General features: G+C 40.8%; 1 protein-coding gene across 1 annotated transcript in view; it reads right to left on the bottom strand.

Moving 5' to 3' along the window:
- Nucleotides 1–351: 351 nt before the first annotated feature.
- LOC126237083 (uncharacterized) overlaps nt 352–23119 on the bottom strand; it is a 190851-nt gene continuing 168083 nt past the window's right edge. The window contains exon 9 of the mRNA XM_049946882.1: nt 352–1583. Within this exon, the coding sequence (XP_049802839.1) occupies nt 1469–1583 (115 nt within the window). The 3' untranslated portion in view covers nt 352–1468. The remainder of the gene's footprint in view (nt 1584–23119) is intronic.

Here is a 23119-nt window from a genome sequence, read left to right as displayed (position 1 = left end):
TTATTAATGTTGACTGGGTGAATGCTAAAGTGGTATAATATTTCAAGAGAATAAGTGATCGTAAACTTGCAAGTAATAATTCAGTTGTAATTATTAATGCCAGTTTTGCAAGGTGTTAAGAGAGAGAGTGAGAGTGAGTGTGTGTGTGTGTGTGTGTGTGTGTGTGTGTGTGTGTGTGTGAGAGAGAGAGAGAGAGAGAGAGAGGCAGAGAGAGAGAGTTATACAGAATAAAATCATGAGCCAATTTTAATATCAAGCCTGGCTTTCTTGTCTAAGGGATGAGAAAATGGAAAGGAATGACACATGCCTCCTTTCCTCTTCTTTTTTTCCCAAACACAGCAAGTGTCAATATTTCTGGCAAAATTAGTTTGTTTATTACACTCATAATGAGCAAGGACTACATCTATGTATCTGAGAATAGTGTTAACATGAGTGAAAGCTAAGTTAGAGAACTCAGTTTCATAACTTACTGCTAAATGTAATTATAATTATGAAGTATTACATGCATGTCATTCACAGGGTGCTGTTAACCAGATGAGTCATGTAATTATTGCTATAGGAGAGCATTTATAGTGGACTCCCAGCTTAATACAACTTCTACAGTGATAGTATATACAACTGTTAGCAATTAAGTCCAGTTTTTCATTAATTGACTTGAATATTTGCTGTCATTCATTGATTCATTTGGAGAACTTGTATGCATGATAAAGGAGATCATCTAGTCAAAACTTGTTTTTCAGCTTTAATGTGGAGGAATTTTACAATTGGAGCAAAAGACAAGCATTTTCTCCAGTCAAAATGATCCTAGAATTAACTCTTGATGATTTATGATTATAACACTGATTTAAGATACAGTTCATCTATTGTTGTGCTCAGTGGCCGTCACAGGCAATTCTTAATAGCATACAAAGTGCACACAGATATGTATTCTCTACTGTGTATAAACAACTACAAGAACAGAAAGATTTTACAACTCTCAAAATCTAAACCAGCACTAGAAAAATAAACTAATGACAAGCAACAATCAGACTTTTGGAAGACTGTGTGGTGCTTTTACTCATTTATATCAATTCTTTTTTCTTTCCCCTTCTTTTTGTTTTAGTGTATAGGTTTTTACTTTTTCTTTATATTGGTTTACAGAATGTAACTTTTGAAAAAAAAAAAAAATTATATTCATGTGTGCCTTTGTCAATAAATGAAGCTGAACAAAAAAATGTATTGAAATTGAAAGCATATTGAAGATTTATGGCAATGACTCCTAAATATACTGTGCACAGTACCTCATTATGAGACACATTTTAATTTTGCTGTGTCATTTTTACAGTGATACATAAGATATTGTTGCCTATAGATTGTAAATTGTTACATTTTTGTTTTTTGGTGATTATTTTTATATCCAACAAAGTATCAAATGTGTTCTCCTTTGGTGCTGTCAGTGTAGTAAAATACTGAAGCTACAAAGCATCTCTCAGCAAAAGCCAATACGGCAGGCTGAGGTTGTTGGATCAAAGTATGTGAACAGTGGGCACCACCTCAAAGCCATAGTCAGAGCTCCACCCCAGGCCCGCCAGCAGTGCACATACCTGCAGCAACAATGATGCACTCCGTCAAAAATCATGTAAGAGATGGATTTTTATTACATATAATAGCTCTTGTTTTAGCCAAAAAATCTTTGAACCATGGTAACAGACTGACTAACTAAACTAAACATAACATTTTATCCTGGAAATGAAAAGACGAAAATGATATTATGTGACTGGAAAACAATTAAAGAAAGTGAACGGCAGTGGAGTTGATCTGAAAAGTATGTCAGGCCTATGTCTCGAGAAGTGTAGTCTGTAGATGGCACAGCAAGGTAACTTATGTGTGCCTTTGGAATTGGCAGCCCACCCAACAACTTTAACTGCATTTCAAAATAATGTATTATTACCACGATAAAACAGTAAGATGTTTCACCACTACCATGCTCTTTTGATTTCTTCCACCGACAGTCAAAATTACTACATACATATATTCTATCAAAATTTTCCATAGTTTTAGCTACTCATCCAATCCACTGCCATGGTATTGATAAAGTTATTTACTGCAGTGTTAACTAAGACCCAGAGTCTGAATCTTAAGAGCAACGCGTGTAAACTACCACTTCACTGTTTAAGTTAGGCCTATTCTAATATGTGCAAGTGGATAGCATTCTCATCTACACAATTTCTTTCATTTGCTGACAGTCTTCTGACAGATGGAACACATCACCAGACACTTCTTGTGAGTTTACTGCTCTTTGAAGAGAAAGTAGTTCTTTTTATTAAAAGAGCTTTTCTATTTCAATGAAAGATACAGAAATTATACAAACATATGAATTTATACCAATATTCCGTACTTACATCCAAACAGTGGCTGCCATGAACCAATGTCACAAGTATTCTACTCAGGGAAGAAAGTATTTTTGGATTTTTGTGAACTACTAGCGTTTAGAGACAGAAATAGCCCATTTCAAAGTTTTATGCTTAAGCAGGAGTAGCTCTTCATCTTGGCTTCTTAAGAGATTCAGAATAGTTTTGGACATTACAAGTTTGAAGAAGGATACACCCATAAGTTAATTTTAAATACTTTTTGTAACAGTTTAGATAAGCATGATGATTTCGATATCATATACATGACTATTGGCTGTTCAGTCATTTTCTCTGACTATGGCTCCAGAATTTACCTTCCCAATCAGTAAATGGGTATTTAGTACAGAACTGCATGTGATCCTGAAGTTCTGTAGGCACTTGAGTAGTCCTGATGACTGAGTGTCTGAAGATGACAATAAGTCATGCCTTTTGGACTAAACCAACTGCCTGAATATCTTGGAACATTTAAGAAACAAATTATACATGCTTCCCTAGCTGTTGAAGAAGCAGTAGTTTTTTCTTCAAAGCAAAAAGTTTCTCATTTGCTGCAGTTTTCTTAGTCCCCTAAAAGTACTGCAGCAAATGTATCCAGCAGATAAAATGATACAGCAGTGCAGGAAAAACACTGCTTTTTCAACAGCAAGGGAAGCATGTATAATTTGTTTTTTAAATGTTCTCAGGTATGTAGATGGTTGGCTTTGTCCAAAAGGTGTGATATTTTGGCAAACTGACTTGTTGCCATCTTCAGACAACCAGTCATTAGGACTGCCTGAAGGCGACAAAAAATCAGTTTGTATTATTTGGATGACACCACCTAGCTGATTACCCAAGAACATTTAAAATAATCATATGCTCAGAACACCTGAAATGACACCTTTCATTATGTTGTGTACTGGGGTATCAGGGAGTCTTGGGAAATGAATAAGCAACCAAGAATTCCTGCTAGGAACTAAACGTGACAAATAAGACATTCCCTTGTCAGCTGTCATCCTGCTGCTGACTCACAGAGCCATATAGCTGAGGGAGGAGGAGGGGCTCACACTCAACCATCTGGCTGTAGCAACTCACTGTATGCCACATTTTGTAACTGATGCATTTTAATAAGAGGGTGGGGGCAAAATTATATTGACATTTGCCCTTGCAGATGATGACAAGATGGATGTGGTACACTGTTGAAATTTTCGTGTAGTGTGTTGCAGATTGCCTGGTTCATTGATCCAGTGATCAGCCATGCACACTTACCTGCTATACTATTTTAGATCATTCCAAAGGATTTATCCTTTTATCATAAGTTTCAGAACTGTCTATCAACATGAATTTGGTGTCCCTAAGTGTGTGTGTGTGTGTGTGTGCGTGTATATGTATGTGTATGGGCGGGGGGGGGGGGGGGGGGGGGTAATACGAATTCGCACCATCTCAAGTTTTATTGTCTTTTCATATTTTAATTCTTGTTGTATTTTACTGTTTTTATACTTTTAACCACTGTCATCTCTTAAAAAACTTTTAGTTAGGCCACCCAAACCTATACGTCACCACCATTACAATTGTGCATCTACTGCTAGTCTGCACCTTAGTCTTTCTTTTGTCCGAAAAGAAGTTATATGTATTTGTTGCAAAGTGTGGGAATTGGTTGAACACTATATTGGTTGCATATAATGCTTTTGGTGAACAACGGTGTCAGCAGTCTTTCAACTGCTTTATTTTGACATAAATTCATGTTGAGAATTGTGTTGGTAACCTAGTGGCTTTCCACCAACTCCACCTGTGTGTAATAATCCTAATATGTCAAACTGATGTGAAATATCCTTTTCGGCAAAATTTGTAATGGTGTACTCAGTTTTGTAATAAGACTGTGACCTATTTAGTGGTCACTACTAGTACTATATTCTCTCTCTGAACAAGTATGTTCCTAAAACTGTGTAGATTAAAAGGAACATTGCTGAGTTAAACATTTGGAATAAACATACTTCTGATATGAGAGTTGTTGTTGAGGAAGCACAACAACAAGTCTGATAATCCTGTAAATTGACTGCTACAAGAAGTATCATGCTGTGTCTTACCTATCTTAGTTCCCTGCCTGTGTGATTTGATGTTGCTCCCCACACTAATAATCTATCCCATAGAGTTTCTTCTCTCTCTCTCTTTCTCTCTCTCTCTCTCTCTCTCTCTCTCTCTCTCTCTCTCTCTCTCCTTGTTAGTGGTCACGCCCACATAGAATGTTGGACAGTGTTGCAGCTAAGTTGGTAGACCACTTAGCTGCTATGACAGGTAGCCCTGCCTTTGAAGGAGTAGAAGGTACCTGTGGCAGCATTGGAGTAAGTCATAGTGGGAGGATGTATGGGTCAGGTCTCAAGGTTAGGTATTTTACAGGGATATGAGCCATGGGGCAAGGGGTTTGGAACAGGGGTGGAATAGGGACAGACAAGGATATTTCATAGGTGAAGTGGGTGACAGAATACCACTGACGGAGGAGTGTGGAGAATATTTCTCATTTCAGGGTACGGCGTCATATAGATGAAACCCTGACGGAGAACATGATTCATTTGCTCCAGTCCTGGGTGGTACTGAGTCACAATGGAGAACTCCTTTCTGACCAGTTTACATCTACCACTATACTCTTCAAGCTATCTTCTTATGGTGTGTGGTTGAGGGCACTTTCTACTGTCACTCCCCCACCTCTTTCCTGTTCCAGGTGAGAATGGTTTGTGAGAAGGACGTTCTTAGTAAGCCTCTATGTGAGCCGGAATCTCTCTAATTTTATGTTCATGGTCATTTCATGAGATTATGGGGAAGCAACATAATGGTTGACCCTTCTAGGAATACACACTCTTGGAAATTTAACAGCAAACCACATCATACGCAGAATGCCTCTCTTGCACCATCTGTCTCTGGATCTCTGTGAAGCTTTCATGATTACTAAATAAACCTGTAACAGAACTTGCTTCTCTTCTTTGGATCTTTTCTATTTCATATATCAGTTCTACCTGGTACAGATCCCAGATTAATGAGCAGTATCAAAGTATTGGTCAAACAAGGGTTTTGTAAGTTACTTTCTTTGTGAGTGGGATATGCTTCCTGAGGACTCTTCCAATGAATCTGTCTGGCTTCTGCCTTACTGTGATAAATTTTATGTGGTCATTCCACTTTAAATTGTTTCACATGCATATCTTAGATGTTTTATGGATGTGAATGCTTCCAGTGATTGTTGTGCAATCATGTAATCATACAGTAGTGGGTCTTTCTACCAGTTTATGTTCAGTATGTTACATTTGTTTATGTTGATGGTAAATTACCAATCCCTGCACCAAGCGTCAACGATCTGCGGGACTTTTCAGGCACTGCAACTTCTCTGTATGCAGCAGCCTTGTGGAACTATTGACATTATTCACTTGGTTGTTTATATCTGTTATGAGTGGTAATGGTCCTATAGCACTCCCTTTGGGCATGCCTGGAGATATTTTTATGTCCACAAGTTAAGCTCTGTTGAGAGTGTCATGCTGTGTTCCATTTGCTAGAACTCTTCAATCCAAACACTCAGCTGGTTTGATATTCCCCACACTCGTATTTTGTTCATTAGGCAGCAAGGTGAAACTGTGTCAAATGTCTTCTGAAGTCAAGAAACACAGCATCAACTGGGCACCAGCATCTACTGCTTTCTGGCTCTCATGGACAAACTGAGCAAGCTAGGTTTCATGTGATCACTGTTATTGAAACCCATGTTATTTCCTACAGAGGAGATTTTAGATCTCCAGTAATGTTGTAATACATAATTATAAACCACGTTCCAAAATTCTACAGCAGGCTAATGTCAGAGATACAGTCCTAAAGTTATGCATGTCTTTTCTATGACCCTTCTTGAAAATGGGAATGACCTGCTATGGTATGTGAGGGATGGTAGGTAAGTAAAGAGATAAGGTGCAGGAGATCTGTTTCTGAACAAGGCAGTGAGGATAATTTTGGTCTGTGAAAGGCAGGGTAACTTTTGTCCATGAAAGCCTCTGTGAGAACCTCAACATATATGATGAGGGACTACTCATCACTGCATCATGAGTAATTAGGCTTTATGGAAGAGACTTCTTGGTGTGGAATGGTTGGCAGCCATCAAAATGAATGTATTGTTGGTGGTTGGTAGGTCTGATGTGGATCTGAAAGCTGGAGGCTGACATCCAGGAAGGTGGCTTGCTGGACTGAGAAGGACCAGGTGAAACGAATGGAGGAGACAGTGTTGAGGTTCTGGAGGAATGTGGATATGGTGTCCTCATTGTTAGTCCAAATCATGAAGGTGTCATCATTGAACTTGAGCCAGGTGAGGGTTTTGGGATTATGGGTGGTTAGGAAGCATTGCTCCTGATGGCCCATGAAGAGTTTGACATAGGATGTTGCCATGCAGGTGCCCATGAATATACCATGGTATTTGTTTGTAGGTGATGCATTAAAAGGAGATGTAATTGTGGGTGACGGGATAGCCAGTCACAGTGACCATGAATGATATTGCCCCTACTATTGTCCCCTCCTCTGCCATCCACCCATCCTATGCAGCATCCTTGTTCATACCTGTTCCATCCCTGCTCCCACCCCATGCCCGGTGGCTCACCTCTCTGTAAAAGATGTAGCCACAAGACCTGACCCATACATTCTCCCACAATCACCTACTCCAGTCCTGTCACAAGCATCTCATAACCCATGAAAGGCAGAGCCACCTGTGAATGCAGCTATGTGATCTACCAACTTTGCTACAACCACTGTTCAGCACTCTATGTGGGCATGACCACTGACAAGCTGTCTGTCTTCATGAATGGCCACTGCCTAACTGTAGCCAAGAGACAGCTGGACCATCCAGTTGCTGAGCATGGCACACATCGTGGTGTACTTGACTTCACTAATCCCTGTTCCACCTTGCCTCTATCAGCTTACTGCTCCCACTCCAGCCTTACACACACCTGCTATCCACCCAGCACATCTGCATAGTCATTTTCCCTTCTCTGCTTCTCTCCTCTCCAGTTTTCCTCCATAGCAGAGACACCTGTACTAGCAGCTCACCACACTGTCCCATCATATCCCTGCACACTCGCACAGGCAGCACTACAGCATCTCCCTCCCCCCTCCATCCATACCCCAATATCCCTCGCCCTCAATGCCCATTTGTCTTCTGTCCCTCTGCTACCCCTCAGCCAAGATTGCTGCTCACCACTTCCATGCTTTAGTGCCCAGAAACAACAGTGGCCATATGTGTGTGAGTTTTGCTTGTATAAATATGTGTGTGTGTATTTTTCTATGTCTGAAGGAGGACTTTACTGATGGTATATGATATCTAACAGTCTTCTTCCAGTGCGTGGGTCTGCCACTCAATGCCTTCTTTATGTGGTGGTAATCTATCAATTTTACATTGTTGTCATTCTAGCCCAGACTTTCTGTTATCCTCTAAGGTAAATCATAGTGTCAGTATTACTTAAAATGTCCCTATATCTCTGAAACTCAAACTACTTTCCCCCAGGTCAGCTACTACCAGCTTTCTGTAGATAAATTGTTACCATCTTGCAACCATGACTTATTAAACAAACATTTTGGTAATACTCACACCTGTCATCAAATTTATTCCTTTCCATAACCCTTCTATTTATTCTTTGCACCTTTCAACCTTCCTTTCTTTGCTTAGAACTTCCTTTCCATCTATGGTCTTGATGTTCATGTAGCTGCTGCTTTATCTTCCAGAGTTTTTTAAAATTATCCTGTAAGCAGCAGCTACCTTAACTAAAGTTACACATGCTTCTGCAGCTTTGGATTTCTCCTTTTGTCATTCTTGTTTTGCCACTTTACACTTACTGACAGTCTCACTTTTTAGACATATGTATTTCATTTTACAAGTTCCTTTGCTGAAAATGGATGCAGCAGAATACTGCACACCTCTCTGCACAAGAGTCAAGGAGGTACAATCCAAATGCACTGGATTTCTGCCTAGTATTAACTGAGTGAAAGCTAGTAATTCTTGGGAATGAGCTGAAATTTTCAATAAGAAATGACAGTAAAGAATATATATAATGAGAGGCCAGTGTCAGAATACCCAGACTAACGAACAGGGGTCAACGAGAGGTTTGCAAACTTATACCATTTATTGCCCAAACCACCCATTTCTGAGTCAAAAATACCCTTTGAGAAAATATAATGACATACAATCATAACTGAAAGAAAATAAGCAAAATAGATAACTTTTTGTGTTGAACTATCACTTACTTCAGGTGCTGTTCTAAATTGTAAAAATGGCAGCATTAATTCTTTGGACAAGATCCTGAACTTGGGCTTTCCATGACAGTTTACTATCATCTGAGCACATAGAAATTTGAACTGTTAAGTATCACTAATCACATGCCTATTCTGTATAATTAAAACATCAGATTTGGTTGAACTGTGTTTTGGAAACTATATAAACATAGTCTTACTGTGATTTAGTATTAGTTTATTTTCACTACAAACCACGAACTCATGTCTTGAACTGCACTATTTCAAACAGTGCCAACATTGCACAGAATGTCTTTTATTACCAAGATAGTATCGTCAGCAAGCAGAAATAGTTTAGAATCACTTGTAATACTACAAGGCATATCCTTTATATAAATAGGGAGCACGAGTGGCCCCAGCTCTGATCCCTGGGGCAACCCCCATTTAACTGTGCTCTTTCAGATCCCACTAACCATTCTCTATTGAGAATGATCTTTTTCTGTCAGTTCTTGAAGTAAGAGGTGAAACAATTGTAAGCCACTCCCCTAATTCCATAATGGTCCAACTGCTGGAGCAATATTTTGTGATCAACACAGCCTTAGTTAAATAAAAAAAATATGACTAGCATTTGAAACCTTTTGTTTAATCCACTCAGTGCCTCACAGAGAAAAGAGAATATTGCAATTTCAAGTGTTAAACCACTTCTAAAATCAAATTGAACATTTGACAGCAAATTATGTGAAGTGAAATGATCATTTATCCTTACATACACAACTCTTTCAATACAAGATGGCGTCGAAGGTAAAAGTTCGAAATGTGTCTCTCCACAAAAACGTAAATTTTGCGACAAAAAAGAAATCGTGTGAAAACTGCAAGGGCGAAATTAAGAAGCTAAATGAACGAATTAGTAGCCTACAGTTCGTAATCAATGCCCTGAAAATGGATATTACTAAAATTCAAGAAAGAAAAACCGAAGTGAACACGCCACGTTTTCTGAAAGATAGTTCGACAGTTTCCGAAAAGTGGACAAAGGTGAAGTGCAGCGGCCGCAAACAAAAAGTACAAGATCGAGAGAATTGTGAAATAAATGTAAGCTTCCTGCTCGACAACTTATTTCAAGTACTTTCCACAACAGATTGCGGAAGTGCAGTGTTTAGTGATAGTGCTCGTGAACCATGTGAAAAGCAAAAGGATCTTGTAAATAAGCCAGAACAAAAGAATTCGTTGACGCAGAAAAATAAGAAATCCGACGTAAATTTAGTAAACAGACATCTGCCGACCTTATGTAGTTCCGATGGATTATCGGCTTGTGTGAAAAAGAAAGAGGAAATAAACAGCTCAGTTAGGCCTACATTTTGTAGCTCCAAAACAATTACAAAAATCGAAATGTATTCAGACAGCCAAGGGCAAAACATAGCTACTGACTTTCGTAATAAAAGTAATGTGAACTTAACTTCCATGGAGAAACCAGGTGCGAAATTCTGCACAGCAACTGCAATAAGCCACGAAAAAATTCCCACATTAAGCAACAAAGACTTTGCCGTTTTCCTGGCGGGAACAAACGACGTCGCAAGAAACGAAAAACAAGATCTGTTGCTTTCACTAAAAAGGCGACTGTATGAACTAAGATGTACTAACGTCATTGTATTTTCAGTACCACATCGTCATGACCTAGCGGAATGGTCCTGCGTTAACAAAGAAGTGGAAAGTGCAAATAGTGAGATGAAACAGATATGCAAACGATTCGAAAATGTGACTTTCATTGATATAAGCAAACTAGGAAGGAGATTCCATACTAGACATGGTTTCCACTTAAATAGATTAGGAAAAAATTTCGTAATTGCAAAAATAATAGAAATAGTAAATGCCAACACGAAACTAAGTTGTGACACTTCAAACGTAATTCCCCTCAAGCACAAGACCCACAAACTACTTGGTGAATCTGAAAATGAAGCATCACCACTACAAGACAAGTGTGATGTTCTGACATTGCAAGAAAACACACCAAGTGCTAGTAGTTCACAAGTAAGCATATCAAAAACAACTGAACCAACACCTGAAGTATCAGAAACAGATACACCATCATCATCACCAACAGAAACAACAACAGAAATGACAGCATCAATGACACCGGGAGCTACACCAGCAACAGCAGCAAGCAACTCACCCTATCCCAGTGAACGACCTACAAGGTGCAGAAAACCTGTCCTTCTGGAGGATTTTTGGTACCTCGCCAGGGCAAGGAACAGAGTATGACACCACAAAATACCTTATTTAAGTCAGTAAAGCAGAGAAATCTACAGCAAGGTATTTACAACTTTAAAATAATCCACCAGAATGTACAGGGCTTGAGCAAGAAATATGAACAATTAGAAATGTTTGTAAATGAAACTATGCCTGATGTGCTTGGTATTAGTGAACACTGGCTATCTGATGCCAAATTAGAACTTTTTAAACCTCTAAACATGGTACTAGCTAATAAGTTTTGCAGATCTACTATCAGAGGTGGGGGTGTATCAATGTATGTTAAGAGCACATTTTATTTTAATTCTGTAAATGTAAGTAAATATTCATTAGAACGGACAATTGAATTATGTGCAGCATGTATAAAGATACCAAATGATGAAATTTATGTTATATGTTTATATAGACCACCAGGTGGAAACTTCGAAGTTTTCTTAACAATGTTTTGTGACATGATAGAGAATGTTTTTATATCACACCTGAACAAGTTAGTAATTATAGGAGATTTCAACATAAATGTATTAGCAGATAAGTTACACACTATACTATTCAAGAATACTCTGCTTGAATATAATGTAAGATACCTGATAAACACTGCAACCAGGGAGACTGAGACATGCCAGTCTGCAATAGATAACATAATCACTGGTATTCATCTTTACGATCTTACATCTTCTGTTATTATAAGTGCTTTGTCAGACCACCATGCAGTAGAACTAAGTGTGCACATAAAAAAGGTTCCTACACACAGTTGCTATAGATATATTAGGGTGAATACAGACCAAAATATAACTCAGTTGAATAATATGCTAAGGAATGTGGATTGGAACAGTGTTCTAACGACACTTCATAGTTATGGCAAATTCTCAAGTGAACTATTCTACATTCTTAACCAAGCCTGCAGATTAATAAAAAAGAGAGTTCAGTCACATGCTGTAACCCGAAACTGGATATCAAGTTCAGTCACTGAGGCTAGAGAAAAACTAAGATGGTAAGAGTATGCTATGTTAAATGACCTGAGCAATAAAAAATTAAAAGAAGAATTCAAAAGTATCAGAAATACGATGTAGACCTGCTAATTTCAGAAAAACAGAAACATTTTGAAAGTGTCATTCAGAACTCAAATAATATCTCCAAAACATCATGGTCACTAGTAAATAGAGAAATAGGTAAATCTGGGAACCATACAACCGAAAATCACTTGCTGATAAACGGCACAATAGAAACTGATCAGAATAAGATAGCAGATCTATTTAACAATTACTTTGCTTCTGTTGGCTCCAGCATAAACAATCAGCTTAAAAATCATAAATACAAATTCAGAGGAACACCAGTGTCAGGAAGTATATTTTTGATGCCAACAAGTAAAGAAGAAATAATTAAAATAGTGAGTAGCTTAAAGTATTCCCATGCAGCAGTATATGATGTCTTAGTCTGGACACTCTTAAGGAATGTATACATAAAATTGCATCACCTTTATCAACAGTTATCAATTCTCATATGGAAGATGGTCTATTTCCAGATGAGTTGAGAATTGCCCGAGTTGTGCCTATTTTCAAAAAAAGAAACAGGAATTTAGTAGAAAACTTTTGACCCATTTCTGTTCTTCCAATAATATCCAAAATCTTTGAGAAAGTAATATACATAAGAATCTGGAACTTCCTGGTATGCAAAAAAGTGATTTCTAAGGGGCAGTATGGGTCTGTCAAGGGGTCATCCACCATTACAGCAGCATCAAACTTAATCGAAGGTGTCACTCAAGCAACAGATAATAAAGGACATGTATGTGGCATCTTTCTAGACTTACAAAAAGCATTTGACTGTGTTGATACGACCATATTGCTGGACAAACTGTGGAACTATGGCATTCGAGGCACAGCCCATAATCCGATGAGGTCCTACTTGACAAATAGGAATCAGTTTGTGTCTATTAGCACTACAGAGGGAACATACAAATCAAACACCACTGACATAAATTTTGGTATCCCACAGGGGTCAATATTAGGACCACTTCTTTTTATTATCTATGTAAATGATATTCAGTCCATAACAAACCATGCAACAGCTATTTTATATGCAGATGATACCACGTTAATATGCAGCAATCCAAGCTATTCACAGCTCGAAGTGGAATCCAATACCACAGCAGGCTTAATTCTGCAGTATTTTAATGAAAACAAACTAAAATTAAACACAAATAAATCTGTCTATATTGAATTTGATCTTGGGAGGCAAAAAACTCATGAAAACCATATCTTAATGGGTGACGAATACATTAAAAAACAATACTCGACCAAATTTCTTGGTCTGACACTAGATGCAGAGTTAAACTGGTCTGATCATGTGAATGATATTTGCAAAAAGCTATGTACTACTATATATGTCCTAAGAAAACTGACACCTTTTTGCAACATCACCACTCTGAGGCAAATATATTTTGCACTATTTGAATCCCATCTAAGTTATGGGATAGAGGTATGGGGATCCAGCAGTAAAGGTAATATGAAAAGTGTACTTACCTTACAAAAGACGGCACTTAGAATTATGGGAAAGAAATGTGCCAGGGAGTCCTGGAGAAATTTGTTTAACGAATTTAAAATACTAACTGTTCATAACCTGCATGTGCTGAAGATAATCATTATGGCAGTAAACAGTAACAAAACACTTAATAAAGAAATACACGATCACAACACTAGAGGTAGAGAGAGACCCCACATCATCTCTCATAGAACAACACTTTATGAGACAAGCCCTCACTATGCAGGCATAAAACTACTGAATTGCTTCCATCCTAATATCTCCAAATTGTCCATTACAAAATTAAGAATGAAATTAAAATTATGGCTCCTAAACAATCCTGTATATTCAATAGATGAGTTTCTAGATTTAGTACACTCGTATGATGGAAGACCATCTATCTAAAAATATATGTAATCTCAGGTCTTAGACTGTGTCACAAACTGTAAATATTTGAATGTCAGATATGAATACTGTTACAAACTGTAGACTCCTTAATCTAAGTATGGCAATAACAATTTTTTTTTCTGTATAGTCCATATATGTAACTCTGTTCTCTCAACTAAATTTAGAAAAAGTTGTGTAGATAAAAGTGCCAGCCAATAACATGTAACCCTAGTAAGTAAGGCTCTGACTTATCCAGAAGACTGGAACAAAAAAAAAAAAAACCTTTTTTTGTAATCAGTTGATGTTGGATCAAAATAAAATAAATAAATAAATAAATAAAAGCTTCACCAAACACTGATGGCATAGAAAAGGGCCTAAAATAGTCTACATTATCCCTTTCCCCTTTTATAAAGTGGTTTTACTACTGAGTACTTTAATCATTCAGGAAATTGACCATTCCTAAAGGGAAAATTACAAATATGGCTAAGCACAGGGCTAACATGTACAACTTAGTACTTTAGTAATCTACTAGATACTTCATCATACCCTTGAGAGTCCTTAGGTTTTGGTGATTTAATTTAACTCTATCTCTCCCTTGTCAGTATCACAGAGAAGTATTTCAGATACCAGTCTCGGAAAGGCATTTTCTAAGAGTGTTATATGATTCCCTGTAGAAACTAAGTTTTATTTATTTCACCAGTTATGTTCAAAATGTGATTGTTAAATACCGTACCCATGTCTGACTTATCAGTAACAGAAATATATTCAAAATATACCGACTTTATATGCAACCTTTTGGTGCTGACCAGACACTTCCTTCAGAACTAACCATATGGTTTTAATTTTATCATGTGAATTAGGTATTCTATTTGTGTACCACTACTCTTAGCTGACATAATAACATTTTTTAGCATCTTACAATACTGTTTGTAATGGACTACTGTAGCTCAATTGTGACAGCCTCTAACATTTTGATATAATTACCACTTTCTTTTTCATGAGTCTGTCTGTCTGTCTAAGTCTGTGATAAGTTCCCATGGGACCAAACTGCTGAGGTCATCAGTCCCCAGGCTTACACACTATTTAATCTAACTAAAACTAACTTACACTAAGGACAACACACACACCCATGCCCAAGGGAGGACTCGAATCTCCGATAGGAGGAGCCACACGAAGCGTGGCAAGGCACCTCTTCTTCATGACAACCTTATCCCACTAATCAGCCACCCAGGCTGCCTTTTACTGCTAGTGCCCTGTTTAAAACATTCTAATGGAAAGCAGCTTTCAAAGAGCATGAGAATTGTGTTAAGGAAAGCATTATATTTTTCATCTATGTTAGCAGCACTATAAACATCCTGTCATCTTGTTCCTTGTTTAAAAAATTCTCTATTGCCATTGTATTAACTTTTCTACTTAGTTTGTAATTATATATAACCTTTGTTTGAGTATTAGTATTAAAATTTGTGCATTGTGCAAGGAATCAAACATTCCATGCTCTGAAATGTAGGACTTCAGATTTGTTTTTTCTTCTTACAACATCCTCCTGAGTAGTCAACACTTAGAGAATCAAATGAGGGGCTGTTTTACCTCCAAAATAATTTATTTCAGAGGATGCCATCATAATTAAACAATGCAGTAGAGCTGCACACCCTCAGGAAATTTAACAGCTGTTTTTTATCCTTGCTTTCAGCCATGCTACATTATTACCAAAGCAACATGATATTGGCTAGTGTTAAAAGGCTAGATGAGCCTGGAATCAGGACTGATGCCCCTGCATTTAATGAAAATGCTGCTGTCTCCATGTGCCATAGTCCACAATTCATTCCTTTTACATAAATGAATTTAATTGTACAAGTTTACAAACATATGAATCATTACACTTATGTCACTGCAAACATTATATATGTGAGTGATAAATCCTCAGATAATCACCCATGTACTTCCTTCAACACAAGGTTTTAAGTAAAACAAACTTATGGCAACTGATCATATCAGAAGAAATTGTGACAAACCAACAGCTTGGCTGATCTGTTGAGCGCTATACAGAGGCGAGCATGGAGAACTGGTTTTTTGTTGTGTATAGCTGGGCTAGGTGAATTGGGGAAGTTGAACAGAGATGTAGCATGAGTGAAGTGGCTGAGTACTGGCTTGTCCGCAGACAGAGCATGACACTGGGGGAAGCCTGAGGATAATGTGCCTGGTGACAAAGGAGGTGAATGTCAATGTGGCCTGGCAACTGAATGTGTTTCATTAACAGTATTGATCATGTATTAAAATAGCCAAAACTGCCTACAGTTGAGTAAAGATAATATAAGGACATTTCTGGAATTTTTGGAAGCCCTAGAACACAATAAAATTATTACCAAATTTATATGACAGCTTATTTAGATGTCATTAAAGTTTAAATGTTTATTTATTTATATTACATAACATTGATTAGCAGACATCTTATAAAACAAAATGTTAAATTATTTATTATTTTTAATTAAGCTGTGATACAACAGAATTCTGCATACAAACACTATTATTTAGCTTCAATGTGTTGACATTGTAATAGAGATTAAGATATAATATTTACATAAATATGATTTGCAATGTTTAAAAAAAAAAAAAAAAAAATGACGTTTGACTTCCGTAATACTACAGTGACGAATAGAATACAGTTGTGTATTGTACTAGCTTTTGAGATTTCATTTCTGATAAGATCTAAATATACGTGATTTAAAAAAAAATAATTTTCATAATGTATTCAAAACAGTGTAAAGTGTATTTTCCATAAGGAGGACCAAGGAAAGTAACAGACTTGACTGCAGTAGTTGGTCATGTGACCAAGCTCTCTGGAGTAGGCAAGCAGAGTAGTCTTTTGACACTGCTGTTGGTGTAATGAATATAGTTTTCTGATCATTGTCACTAGAACAGCCAAGGTTTTTGTTGACAAGATTGGGCAGTTGATGAGCTGTTTGGGACAAAGTGGTTCAGGATAGTGGTAGTACGGACTTATTGCGATTGTAATTGACTGTCTGGTGTTGATCCATGGATTGATAGGCCAGAACATCATACGTGTATCATGTCTTCGAGTTGATCTTTGCTTTGTATACCTCCGGGACCTCAGTTCCCACCTAGTCTTAGACCTGTATGTTTGTCGTGTAATAAAAGTATTGATGATTAGAAGAGAGAACCGTGGTCATTACCATACCACCTTGATATCCCCTTAAGTGGTGACCCCGAAGTTCGAATAATCCGTCGAACCGAGTACAAAGTGACTACCACGCCAGCTTCCGCGTGGACCTTTGTCTGCTACACAATGGCCTTCTACAACACGCTGCCGCCGCCCAGTTTTCACCAGCAACAGCAACTAAATTCAAGCACACCAGCTGTAGTCAGTGCCCGACATGAATTTCCACAGTACTATAGCCTCGAGAACCCAGGGACCTCGTCAGGTGCAGTGGTTTTGAACATGATGCCAGCGGTCTCCAACTCCGTCTTTGTTAGTCCTGAAGTGCTTCAGTTTTTGCCACACAGCAGTGCAAGATACCACTACACACTAATACCAAACTTTAATTAAAGTACTGTAAATAGTGGGGAGCATAGTTTTCATAATGTACCACAACAGGACGCCTTTTTGGATGTGCAAGCTCCACGTGTGTATCACTCCGCACCAGTTGCACACTACGTGAATGGCATTCACCAGCCTGTTACTCCGAGTGTTCATCAGTGCAGTAATTTGAGCACGTCAGGTTCCACCAAGCTCATCAGTGCCTCTGTGATGGACAATTTCGCTGCAGATGTGGAGGACCAATTGCATAATAACCTGTCGAGGAACTGCAGTGACCACTTTGACCTTCTGCCGCAACAACCCGTCCCGCCTCGCTCCATGCCGGGCTTCCTCCTAACCGATTTCACTTCCCCTCCAGCTACTATGAACACAGCCGGCACGTCTGCTTCCTCTCTACCGCCCTCACGACACAGAGTTAACTTTGACTTGCCTACTTCTGTGTCCGCGAGCGGCTGCCCGCATTCTTTGACCGCCAGTTCGTCGAATCTACCGAAACTTCTGGCATTCAAACCTGCTCATCCAGAATTCTGGTTCAACCTGGTCGAGCAAACTTACATTGTCTGTGCCCTGATGGCAATGCCCATTTCACATGCCTCATGAACCACCTCCACGACCAGGTCGACTTAATTTATGACCTGGTTAAGTCACCTCCTCCGAATGAGAAGTACGCTATGGCTAAACAAGCAATACTGGAACATGTCTCCAAGACAAGAAGAGAAAACGTTCGACAGCTCATCTATGAAGAACGCCTCGGCGACAGATCTCCGTCCCAGCTGTGGCGATGCCTTCGACTTTTCGTCGGTGAATGCGACATGCCAGACGCCACGCTCACCAAGATTTGGATGGAAAAGCTGCCTCTGTCTATCCAAACGGCCATCTCCGCCTATGAAGAGCACTTGCACGCCGCCGACCGAGCTTACTCCACTCTACTACGTGAACACCTGGCCCAGCTGTCTGGCAGCTATGCCAGTTTCCAACCACAACCAGGGCCCCAACGTGGATGCCCCACTAAACCTAAGTCTGTCAAGCTCGTCGCACTACCGGCACCTTCACATTCGCACAACAACAGCACATCTGACTCCGCAGAAGATTCTGGGCTGCCGCCGTCTGACCGCTCGCAGGAGTAGACGTCCGCCCATAAATACTGTTTCTTCCATGCAAAATTTGGAGAATAAGCATGCAATTGTCAACCACTGTGGGCTCCTACCCAAACTTCAACTGCAGACAGGCAGCGGCGCCACATTCTGCGACGTAAACAACAGGCGCTGTCCCATGCTCCATTCTGTGTCCAACACTAATGCTTCAAATGGACGAGTCTACGTCCGTGACTTGAACTCTGGCACAAACTTTCTCATCGACACGGGCACAGATGTTTCCCTACTTCCATCTCGTCTTGCTACTGAAAAGATCTGACTACGCAAAACTGTCCTACGTGCTGTAAACTCATCTAGTTTGTCGCACTTAGGTTCTACTTGATATGCAGAGTCCCTCTTGCCTGAGTGCAACCTGAAGTGGTCCTTCCTGGTGGCTGATATCAATGATCCCATTTTGGGCATCGACTTTCTATGACACCTCAAATTGTGGCCTGACCTCATCAAGAATACAGTGTTCTACCACCCTACGCAGGAACACATCCCGTGTGCTTCATCGAGTGTCAATAGTACTGCTAAACAGGTCCACCTGGCTAGGAAGTGTAATAACCCCTCCTCCAAGGTTTTGTCATGGACCAATAAGTGGCTCACAGGGCGTGTCGAGTCTACACGCCTGCGCTTGGAACAACTTGAGCTACGCCATTACCTCAATGACATAGGTAACGAGTTATCTTTGGCATGGCAGCAGCCTGCAGCAGACGACACCTCGGCAACACACAAGGTTAGTCGGTGCCACTACAGTGTTCTCGCGCCCGAGTTCATTTGTGACCGTGTGCCACATAAACTGTACAGTGTTCGCTCTCCCGCCAGCTCTAACTGTGTTAATTCGAGTGCACATTCATCCCCCTCCTCGCTTGCGCAGCTAACTTCCCAGGCGCAGATTAATGTTTTTGATTTACTGCCATCAGCTGTTCATTCGCGCCCGCTACTGCCACCAAGCTCGACAGCAGCACCTTTGGTTACGAATAAACAGTGTACCAGCCTTGTTTCATGTAGCTCACTTGTTTGTCACTCTCAGCCACCCAACAGTTGGCACTTACGCAAACTTTCGCCGTCCGCGCCACAACACAGCATAGCGGCCGCCGTGCACACTATACCACAGACAGTCACCTCGTGTACCACATCGCGCGTTACCGTGATTACAGACAGCACCGCCCACAAACTTCGCTTGCAAGACGGACCGCCTATCTCTTGCTGACCACACCGTCTCAAGCCAGAACTCATGAAAGTGGCTCGCAAACAAATAGACGATCTTTTAACAGCTGGCATCATCTAACCATCTGCCAGATGCTGGGCCTCGCCTATCCACTTCGTCACAAAAAGCGATGGCACCTGGTGTATGGTTGGCGACTATACTAAGTTGAACTCTTGTAGTATCATAGACAAGTACCCGGTTCCTAACGTCGTGGATTTTAACCATGCTCTTGCAGGCACCAAATATTTCTCCGTAGTAGACTGTAGGAGGGCCTATCATCAAATTACGATGGCACCAGAGGATATTGAAAAGACAGCTGTTACAACACCTTTTGGCCTTTTCCAGTACCGGTTCATGCCCTTTGGCCTCCGCAACGCTGCACAAACTTGGCAGAGATTCATAAACAAGGTGCTGTTTCATCTGGATTTTTGTTTTGTTTACTTGGACGACATTCTAATTTTCAGTCCTACTTTGCAAAAGAACAAGGAACATTTGCAGATTGTTAAAGACACTCTTACCACTGCCGGTGTTGAATTGAATAATAAGAAGCTCCAGTTGCACCAGAATTTGGTAAGATTCTTAGGCTACATTGTGTCAGCTAAGGGCCTCACTCCTCCAGAGGATAAAATCAAACCTGTTTTGGATTTGCCATGCCCTCACTCATTTAAGGAGTTGCGAAGATTCATCAGAACAGTTAACTATTATAGGAAGCACTTGCCTGCTGCAGCCGAGGTTCAGGCTCCCCTAACAGATGCCCTTGCTGGCAAAAATACACTGGTAACCGCCCGGTCCCCTGTACCCCTGCCATGGAACAAGCTTTTGACAAACTGAAGCACCTACTAGCAAATCCAGTGACTGTTGCCCACCCGCATCCAGATGCTACATTTTCTATTACCATGGATGCCAGGGATACTGCAGTAGGTGCTTTCCTCAGCCAAACCATCGGAGATACTACCTCTCCTTTGCAGTTCTTTTCCAAGAGGCTCAACGGTGCTCCAAACGAGTACTCAGCCTTTGATAGGGAGCTCTTGGCAGTTTATGAGGCTGTGAAACACTTTCGTGCCGAGGTTTAGGGCAGTGACTTCTACATTTTAACCGACCATAAACCTTTAGTTGCTGCTGTAAAGAACCCCCCGACTGACCCTCCACCTAGACGCCTCCGTCATTTGGACTTTATATTGCAATTTACCTCTGACATACGATACATCAAGGATGCAGATAATGTGGTCGCAGATTTTTTGTCTCGTGTTGGCGCTCTCACAACTCTGATAGACCTCTCTAACTTGCCTCAGCTGCAGTCTGCCAATACGGACACTATGGACCTTATTTCCGACCACAGCTCATCACTCAAACCTGTGTGATCCACCTTTCCCTGTGTCATAGGCGAGGTTTGGTGTGAAAAATCAACTGATACACTTCATATCCAAACCTCTACAGAGACAAGTGTTCGACAAATTACACAACCTAGCTCATCCAGGTGTGAGAGCCTCTACCAGACTTAATTCAGAGTGCTTCGTCTGGTGTGACATGCGTCACGACTGCCAAGCCTGGGCCCGTGCCTGCATTCTATGCCAACAAAATAAAGTTTCGCGGCACACATCGCCCCCACTAGGCAGCATCACCGCTCCTCCCAGCCGCTTCCAGCACGTTCACATCCCCCCTCCGAGGGTTACACATACATGCTATCTATTATAGACAGAACCTCTCATTGGGTGGAAGCTGCCCCACTACCCAATATTACATCCGAATCAGTGGCACAATCCTTCATAGACACTTGGATTTCATGCTTTGGCTGCCCTGTTTACTTGACGACCGACCAAGGCCATCAATTTGAGTCTGCCTTGTTTTCTGAAATATGTAGAAAGAAAATTCATTCAACAGCATACCAACCCCAAAGCAACGGCCTCGGAAACGTTGGCAGAGGATGCTTAAGACGGCCCTACGCTGCTGTGGCCTCCTTTGGACGGAAGCCCTGCCATTCGTCTTACTCGGTTTGCGGACCACTTTTAAGGTAGACCTTAAAGGCTCAGTGGCCGAGTTCATCTACGGCCAGTCCCTTACACTGCCAGGCGAACTTGTTGCTCCTACTACAGTTGCCAAACCCTCCAAACTGCCGTCCTTAGTAAAACGGGTGAGGTTACACTGTAACAAGCTCCAACCCCCCGCCCCCTTCCAGCCACACTCCGCCAAACACATATGTTCCCAAGGTGCTCAACACTTGCGAATTTGTGTTCCTTCGCGATGACACTGTAAAAGCCCCATTACAGCTCCCTTACACAGGCCCGTACAGAGTTGTCAAACAAACCAGTAACACAATGGACATCGTAATTAAGGGCTCAGTAACTACTGTCTCCCTCAACAGGGTTAAACCTGCTCGCATTGAGTTTCCCCCTACCTCATCCACCGTCGAAGAGACCACACTCTCTGGCCACCCTCGGCCTTCTTCCTCTGCTCATGATCCGAGTAAACTACACCGGCCCCATCAATGAGCCCACACTCATTCCGGGGTTTTCCACCTCCCGGCTCCTGTAGCAGAGGTCCCAGCTCACAGGGCTCTAATATAACAGTTCCATCTTCATGCGACAGCACACTGTGCCACTCTTCTAACTGGTACAGCCCGCAGGTTCCTGCCACGCCCACTCAGACCTCACCGTCTGACACTCACCACTCTACTCACAGCACACTGCCCTCACCATGCTCGGTTTCCCTACCACACTGGCTCAGCATACCTCTCCATTAGCAGGTGCCACTTACGAGCTCTCTACCCACATTCATCCTAATGACATTTGTGGTTTATCTGTCGTCGTTAGTGGTGATACCACATTAGTGCTGCTTGCGTGTGACGATTCGTGTGACTCGTTAGGTGGTGTGTCACAACGTGTAGTGAAACGTTTCAAAATCTCTTGAAGTGCTATGTGTGGCAACCTACGTGCTTACGTTAGGCCAAGTGGAAAGGTGATCATTAGGTTCCCTGCTGACGACACCCTTCCACACCAGTGCTCCCACACCAGCCGCCGACTACGACTGCCGACGTCGCTTCAAGAGTTCAGCATCAGCATTCCAGGATTTGCTCCACGCTCTCCTCCCACATGGCCCACGCCATTAGATGTGGAGGAACTCACTGTAACCCACTTAAACTCTCGCCAACCCCCCACCCCCCCCACCCCCCACCCCCACCTTCGGGTACGTACTCCTTACTGCAGGGGGGAACTATGTGGCGTCGATCCACAGATCGATAGACCAGAACATCATATCTGTATCATGTCTTTGAGTTGATCTTTGTTTTGTCTACTTCTGGGACCTCAGTTCCCGCCTAGTCTTCGACCTGTACGTTTGTCTTGTAATAAAAGTATTGATGATTAGGAGAGAGGACCGTGGTCATTACCTTACCACCTTGATATCCCCTTAAACTGAATTAGGATATTAAAGTATTAAGAGGAATGGGTGCGAGAAAGTAAACTGA

This window comes from Schistocerca nitens, chromosome 2, assembly GCF_023898315.1.
Source record: "Schistocerca nitens isolate TAMUIC-IGC-003100 chromosome 2, iqSchNite1.1, whole genome shotgun sequence".
Taxonomy (NCBI): domain Eukaryota; kingdom Metazoa; phylum Arthropoda; class Insecta; order Orthoptera; family Acrididae; genus Schistocerca; species Schistocerca nitens.
Note: the sequence above shows the minus strand (reverse complement) of the source record. Positions and strands in the feature narration are given on the sequence as shown.